Raw genomic sequence first — 7,781 nt, 5'->3', positions numbered from 1 at the left:
TCTCTTTCCCCCCTCCCCCGCCAGCTTTGGCCGGAGATTGGTGTCGGCGGCCGGAAGCGGAAGTGTGAGACGGTCGGGTCTCCCGGCTGCAGCCACTTCGACCGCAGGGATGCTGTCGCTGGACTTTCTGGACGATGTTCGGCGGATGAATAAGCGGCAGGTCCGCGGGGGCGCCGGGGGGAGGGGGTAAGGGCGCGGCGGTCGGCGAAGAAAGCTGGCTCTCCGCTGCGGGGGGCGGCTGGGCGAGTGCCGTGGGCGGTCCCCACGCGGGGAGGGGGCTACTCGACCCCACCCCCGCCCGTTGAGTGTGTAAAACCGGGGTGCATGCTGGGTACGTCACGTGACCAAGCCGGACTGCTCCCCCTCCCCTTCTGCTGCAAGAACAGTCCAGCCTCCTTCCAGGAGGCCTAAACTACAGATCCCATCCTTCCCAGCCTCCTTCCGGGAGGGCTAAACTACAGAGCCCATCCTCTCCAGCCTCCTTCCGGGAGGGCTAAACTACAGATCCCATCCTTCCCAGCCTCCTTCCAGGAGGCCTAAACTACAGATCCCATCCTTCCCAGCCTCCTTCCAGGAGGGCTAAACTACAGAGCCCATCCTCTCCAGCCTCCTTCCGGGAGGGCTGGACTACAGATCACAGCCTCCTTCCGGGAGGGCTGGAGTAAGATCACAGCCTCCTTCCAGGAGGGGTGGAGTACAGATCCCATCTTTCCCAGCCTCCTTCGAGGAGGGCTGGACTACAGATCCCATCCTCCCCAGCCTCCTTCCGATAGGGCTGGACTACAGATCCCAGCCTCCTTCCAGGAGGGCTGGACTACGGATCCCAGCCTCCCCTATGTTGCTTCTCTATTTGATTAGTTTCCATCCGTTGCTTCTCGTCTTGCAATTTGAGGGTGAAGCACAAGCGTTCAGTATGTTCCCCCCCTTGAGTTATATATAAAAAAGGAACAATATATTACGGTTAATGTGTCTGTGAGGGCTACCAAGGAGCTTGACTTGCGCAGCAGAAAGAACACGCACACTGGTGAATCCTGGATGGGAAGGAGACAAATAACGGATTCAAGGTAGTGAACATACTTTTCTAATGCTTGGGCCATCTCTTTTCCTCATTAAAAAAACAACCCTGTGAGGTGGGTTGGGCTGAGAGAGAGGGCTGGCTCAAAGTCACCCAGCTGGCTTTCATGCCTACGGCGGGACTAGAACTCACCTGCTTTCTAGCTATACTTAAGAAATCTACTAAAATAAAGTCCCTAATGGGTACTTTTGACTGTAACAAGACTTCTAAATGATGGCTTCTCATTTGAAAGCATTGACTTTGAAGATACACTCAAAGAAGAGGGCCATTAGGAATAAAATAGAATAACGGAGTTGGAAGAGACCTTGGAGGTCTTCTAGTCCAACCCCCTGCTTAGGCAGGAAACCCTACACCACTTCAGACAAATGGCTATCCAACATCTTCTTAAAGACTTCCAGTGTTGGAGCATTCACAACTTCTAGAGGCAAGTTGTTCCACTGATTAATTGTTCTCACAGTCAGAAAATTTCTCCTTAGTTCTAGGTTGCTTCTCTCCTTGATTAGTTTCCAGCCATTGTTTCTTCTCCTGCCTTCAGGCGCTTTAGAGAATAGCTTGAGTCCCTCTTCTTTGTGGCAGCCCCTGAGATATCAGAACACTGCTATCATGTCTCCCCTGGTCCTTCTTTTCATTAAACTAGACATCTTCATTTCTTGCAACCGTTCCTCATATGTTTCATGGGGGGGGGGGGGGGGGAGGTCTTTGCGTTTTGCAAAGAACTGTCTTGAATCCCCATCATAATCCTTCTCCCCCTCACCCCTTTCCCAGCTGTACTACCAGGTTCTCAACTTTGGGATGATCGTTTCCTCTGCGCTGATGATCTGGAAAGGGTTGATGGTGGCAACGGGCAGCGAGAGTCCCATCGTAGTTGTCCTGAGGTAAAAAAACAAACACGATTTCTGGTAATCTCGGGCTCAACCAATCCTGCTGTGTGTGAGATTAGGAAGGAAGAGGACGTCATCATAGCTTGTGGGGAGGGAGGGGAACGTGGCTTCTGCTAACCCAGCTAACCCCAGGGCAAAGTTTACAGCTTTATAGCCTGTCTTGTGACTTGGTTTATGGATGCTACTTGAGTTACACTTCCATCCTTCTCTGGGAGAATCTGTTTTCAAATGTAAATCATCCTTGGCTTATGACTCCAATGGAGGCCAGAACCTCCGTTGCTAAGCATGCTGGTTGCCAGAGAATTTCACCTGATTTTACGGCCTTTTCAACCATCACTGTGAATTAAAACCACCGGGGAATTATTAAAGGAAAATGCAGTCGTTCCCTTTCCTTGTCCAAAAGCTGGCTGGGAAGATTGCAGATGGCAATCAAGTGACTTTAGGATGCTGCCACAGTTGCAAATCCTTGCCACACATCTGACTTTTGATCATGTGACTGGGGGGATGTCGTCACAATTGTATGAGGACCAGTCACAATTTGCTTTTTTCGGTGCTGCTGCAGCTTTGGATGGTCATTAAACCAAAGATTGTAAGTAAGTATTAGTGGATTAAAGGGAATAATAGTATGACTGGTATTGTTATGCCACTAATTAAGAAAGAAAGAAAATATAGTACATTTGTTAATTGTAGGAAAAAATGCTCTCTATGTCCAAACGTAACTAGAGGATATATACTGTTTATAGTAAAAACAGACCGATAGACAAATACGAAATGAAAATTTGGTGCAATTTTTGAAGGGGGCAATTGAAGGTGCTGTTTATGTATTAAGAAAAAATGACTATTTTAAAAAATGGAGAATAAGGAAAGAAAATAATTTGGCTGAAAGTGAAAATCAAGCTATGATGTAAAATGGATTATGTAAAGGAGAGGATGTAAAAGGGAAGATCCGGTCAACACTGTGTTTCTATAATATGTGTAAAGTTGTATTAAAAAAATAAAAAACTTGGGGGGGGGGGGAAAGATTGTAAGTCGAGGACTACCTGTGTTACAGTTTGAATAATCAATGCAAAGTTGATTGTTTCCCATGTAATTCTGAGCCAGAACATCTGTAGGCAGCTGCCTTCGAAGCAGCTGCTTGCCTTGTAGGGACAGTGATACAAATACCTTCCCGTTTATATCCTCCAAAAAAACCTATGTGAATTCAGCACAAAGCTCCACACTCCCCCCCCCCTTTTATTTTTTACTGAAATGAAAAGATAAGGTCCTCCTCTACCTTGCAACTGAGTTGACATGATATCAGAGAGAAAACAGATGGGGAAGAAGAGCAAAGAAAGTCTTTCTTTGAAACGAGCAGGAGCTCTTGCCGAGTACAAAATGAGCAAGCAAAACGCTTCCATCTGTTGGGGAAGGCAGCTGGCGGGGAAGGCAGCAAGACGCAATCCGTGTGCAACAACTTGGCACCTACGGTTACAGAGTGGGCTACACGCATCTGTGCCGGAAAACCAGAAGGGCAGCCTTCTCGTCTTAACTCCTCTAGTAAACGGAGCCACGGTGTAACTTACTTAGTGTGTCTTCCAACTCCTAAAGTCCACCTGCATAGTTTAGGACTTGAAGTCTCTCGGCGTCTCCATGCAAGAGCTCTCCCTAAAGCACTCTTTTTTTTTTAAACAAAATTTTATTGGTTTTCAAATATATAGGGGAGGGTAAATAGGTATACAACTTTTTTTTGGCAGCTTTCATACTGTTGGTAGAGCTCCCAGCACGATACTCACATATATAACATTGTACAAACAAAATTATAAAAGAAAACAGTAAACCAAATCTTACTCTATATTGTTAATCCTGTGTTCCTACATGTTTCTCTTTGTCATTCTCTAATATGTCACTAACTGCTGTTGTTCCAAAGAGTTTTATTTTTGTGATCTGAGCCTTTTCGATATTGCTTCTTCCTCCCTGTCGCCAGAGAGAGCCTCAGTGCCCCCCTCCTTCCCGTCTTGAGCACTCTGTGGTCCCAATTGTTTGAGGCTTGGGCTTCCCATTTCTTGGGGGGGGGGGAAATCCCATTATGCCTCCTGGTAAGAGCTCAACACGGCTGAAATCAGGGAAAGCATCTCTTTAACGCAGGGGCCGATAAATTTGGGGCATCGGAAAGGGAAATCAGAAGTTTAAAGTAGATGCCTTAAGCATTATTGTACATTTTTCTTGATAATACATCACATTTCCAGTTTTGCATGGGCACTGAACTGGCTGTATCCAGTCCCTTTTTTAAGTATATCTAGTTTTATACACCCTGATTATAACCAATATTCTCTTAATCGTACATTTATAGTCTCTCTTAAATGCATAACGTTGTACGTCATAGTTATAACCTCTCTCTTTTCCCCTCTCTCCTGCTCTCGATGCTTTTATCTTCCAGTGGGAGCATGGAGCCCGCCTTTCACAGAGGAGATCTCCTGTTCTTGACCAACCGCATTGAAGAGCCAATCAGAGTGGGGGAGATCGTGGTCTTTAGGATAGAAGGAAGGGAAATCCCAATCGTGCATCGGGTCCTGAAAATCCACGAAAAGTACGTCGCGGCCTTTGGATGTTGATAGTCGCCGGCGTCTATTGCTGTGTCCTTTCACAAGCGCCGTCCCTGTCCCAGTCTTTACGGTGGCGTGGAGCAGGGGTTAGCAACCCACAGCTCCGGAGCCGCATGTGGATCTTTCATCCCTCTGCTGTGTGGCTCCCTGTCGCCGGTTGGCGCCACAATTTTGAGAAAAGGTTCTGGTTGAGAAGGGGGGGGGGAAGCACAGCGCGCCAGGAGGATACTCTATGGCAAGGGGCGGGTTTTCCGATCAGCTCCACAATTGATAGGTAGAAGAAAAAGGTGCTGCGCTAGGAGGAGACTCTATGGTGGGGGGGAACCAGACTTCCAGTCAGCAGAGGAAAAAGGATGTCGCGCTAGGAGGAGACTCTATGGTGGGGGGGGGGGGAACCAGACTTCTGGTTGTCTCCAGAATTGAATGGGGGGCCGATGATAGATAGAAGATAGATAGATTTATAGATGATAGATGATAGATAGATAGATAGATAGATAGATAGATAGATAGATAGATGATAGATAGATAGATAGATAGATAGATAGATAGATGATAGATAGATGATAGATAGATAGATAGATAGATAGATAGATAGATAGATAGATAGATGATAGATAGATAGATAGATAGATAGATAGATAGATAGATAGATAGATAGATAGATAGATAGATAGATAGATGATAGAAGATAAGAAAGAAACAATTCTTTATTGGCCAAGTGTGATTGGACACACAAGGAATTTGTCTTTGGTGCATATGCTCTCAGTGTACGTAAAAGGTACATTCGTCACGAATTATAAGGTGCAACATTTAATGATAGTCACAGGATACAAATAAGCAATCAAATCATACTAGGAAACAATCAATATAAATCCTAAGGATACAAGCCACAAAGTTACAGTCCTGCAGTCATAAGTGGAAGGAGGTGGGTGATAGGAACGATGAGAAGACTAATAGTAATAGCAATGCAGCCTCAGTGAATAGTTTGACAGTGTTGAGGGAATTCTTTGTTTAGCAGAGTGATGGCATTGGAGGAAAAAACTGTCCTTGTGTCTAATTGTTCTGCTGTGCAGTGCCCTATAGCATCGTTTTGAGGGTCGGTATCTGGGCCTAGGAGCCTAAAACAGGCTTAACTGTGGGAGGAAAAAGAGGGGTAACCCATTCTCGCAACCCCCCCCCAAACAATACTCAGGGGAAGAAGCCAGTTTAAAAGCTTGAGCTTGCCCACCGATGTAAGGTAACGCATTCACTTGGCATCTTCGTTCCTCCTCATGATGTGGTCGCGTTCTCTTTTGCCCCCTCGTTAATTGTGGTCTTCCTTCCTCTGGCAGACAAAACGGCGACATCAAGTTTTTGACCAAAGGCGACAATAATGCTGTCGATGATCGAGGCTTGTACAAACAAGGACAACATTGGTTGGAGAAGAAAGATGTGGTTGGAAGGGCAAGAGGGTGAGTCAGGCGCCAGCCAGCTGGTGGGGCATTGTAAAACGGGCATTCCTTCCTGGCATAAGCTCTCCCTCGCAGAATTCAGCCCTGTCCCCCCGCGGTTGGTTACTACCTTCCTGTTTTCCCAAATGTGTGGTTGTGTGTGTGTTGTGTTTTTTAAAGGCAACTTTTGCAAAACTTTCTTGGGGTTTTCCTCCCTTGAAAAACATTTCACTTCTCATCCAAGAAGCTTCTTCAGTTCTGACTGAATGGTGGGAATGGGCGGATTTACATATTCTTCGGAGTCATGTGGTCGTTAAGCGTGACTGGAAATTGGTTTTCAAGGGAAAAACCCCCAAGGATGTCCAGTTGCCTTTTGAAAAGCACAATTGGGGTAATCATGATCTAGATGACTAAGAATAGTCATAGACCTATCTCTGTTTGTTTCTGCCCATTTCCAAGATTCGAAAGATGTTATTCTTGGAACTCTGACTTCACCTGTCTTGTCTTCATGGACACTCTCTTCCTTTTACATCTGGGTGGTGGATAAATTAGGTTTTCTGATTTGGGGCTCCCCTGCTTCTCTATAATGTTTTGTTTCTGAGTTTCATGAAGGCCTTTTTTAAAACCTGCATGTGAGGAAGAGGGAGATATCCCACTGCCTATCAAAAATCCCACATCATGTCAGCGTTCCAAATATCACCCAAAATTAAATCAAGAATCCAAGGCAAAATATTCCTCAAAGTTCCAATTTATTAATGGAGACATTGCTTCTTTGTTCCCCTATATCAATACGCCCAGGAAGTTTTAGCCAGTATATCCCAAAGATGCTTTTCCAGAAGGCAACTGGAGTTCTTTTTTTTTTCTTTCGAAGACGTTTCGCTTCTCATCCAAGAAGCTTCTTCAGCTTCTTGGATGGATGAGAAGCAAAACGTCTTCAAAATTAAAAAAACAAGAAAAGTCCAGTTGCCTTCTGAACAAACAATAAACAAACAAACAAACAAGCATCTTTGGGACAACCATGACCTGGATGACGGAGAATCTCCAGAGACTTTTATTATTTCAGCCAGTAGGGTGTCTAAAGTGGGTGACTTCTTGTTTCTGTTTTAGGTTTGTGCCATACATTGGAATAGTAACCATCCTAATGAACGATTACCCTAAATTCAAGGTAGGTTCGTTTTGCTGTCTTGAAGCAACCCATTGCCTCGGGTCCCAGCTGCTGCCAACCTAGCAGTTCGAAAGCACGTAAAAAATGCAAGTAGAAAAAGAGGGACCACCTTTGGTGGGAAGGGAACAGCGTTCCGTGCTCCTTCGGCATTGAGTCATGCTGGCCACATGACCACGGAGACGTCTTCAGACAGCGCTGGCTCTTCAGCTTTGAAATGGAAATGAGCAACGCCCCCTAGAGTCAGGAACGACTAGCACATATGTGCGAGGGGAACCTTTACCTTTAAAAATTCCTGCATTGTATTTGAAACCATTTGGGAAATCGCTCCAAATGTTTCTGTCTTGCTCTTTTTCTCCCCACCAGTACACGTGCCTTTTCCTCCTGGGCTTGTTCGTCCTCGTCCATCGAGAGTAGTCCATCCCCGGTGGAGGTGAGGACCATCCCCTCCGAGTGGGCTGGGATGTGAAGTGTGTCCATTTCGCTGCTGCTTAATCCGGATTTGGGCGTGGTTCTTTTTGTTTTGTTTTCTACGACTGCTGTGTCATGGGCAGGTTTGATCTCAGTATTTTGAAAGAATTTGTCACACTTTAGCATTTTTGTACCTCGGTGAATTTTTATATTAAAACCAAAAAAAAAAAAAAAACGTAA

The 7,781-nt window shown here is 45.5% G+C and overlaps 1 protein-coding gene across 2 annotated transcripts; it reads left to right on the top strand.

Annotated features, from left to right (window-relative positions):
• On the top strand, nt 1–7,781 carry SEC11A (SEC11 homolog A, signal peptidase complex subunit). Of its 2 annotated transcripts, none has more exons than XM_081964687.1 (6): nt 1–160; nt 1,841–1,950; nt 4,373–4,522; nt 5,870–5,989; nt 7,076–7,133; nt 7,497–7,781. In XM_081964687.1, the coding sequence occupies exons 1-6, from the start codon at nt 110–112 to the stop codon at nt 7,545–7,547; spliced, it is 540 nt and encodes a 179-aa protein (XP_081820813.1). In that variant the 5' UTR covers nt 1–109; the 3' UTR covers nt 7,548–7,781. The 2 variants fall into 2 exon arrangements, with proteins under 2 accessions (XP_081820813.1, XP_081820814.1); XM_081964688.1 differs by lacking the exon at nt 1–160 and adding an exon at nt 816–1,064.

Source organism: Natrix helvetica (genome assembly GCF_964273705.1).
Source record: "Natrix helvetica genome assembly, chromosome: 12".
Lineage (NCBI taxonomy): Eukaryota > Metazoa > Chordata > Lepidosauria > Squamata > Natricidae > Natrix > Natrix helvetica.
This window is presented reverse-complemented; position numbering and strand designations above follow the sequence as displayed.

Excerpts from the sequence above, each read along its gene's own strand:
- SEC11A (XM_081964687.1), top strand. The coding sequence starts at position 110 with ATGCTGTCGCTGGACTTTCTGGACGATGTTCGGCGGATGAATAAGCGG. Across the intron at positions 1,951-4,372 it reads CCCATCGTAGTTGTCCTGAG|TGGGAGCATGGAGCCCGCCT; the intron begins GTAAAAAAACAA and ends TTTATCTTCCAG. Across the intron at positions 5,990-7,075 it reads GTGGTTGGAAGGGCAAGAGG|GTTTGTGCCATACATTGGAA; the intron begins GTGAGTCAGGCG and ends TTTCTGTTTTAG.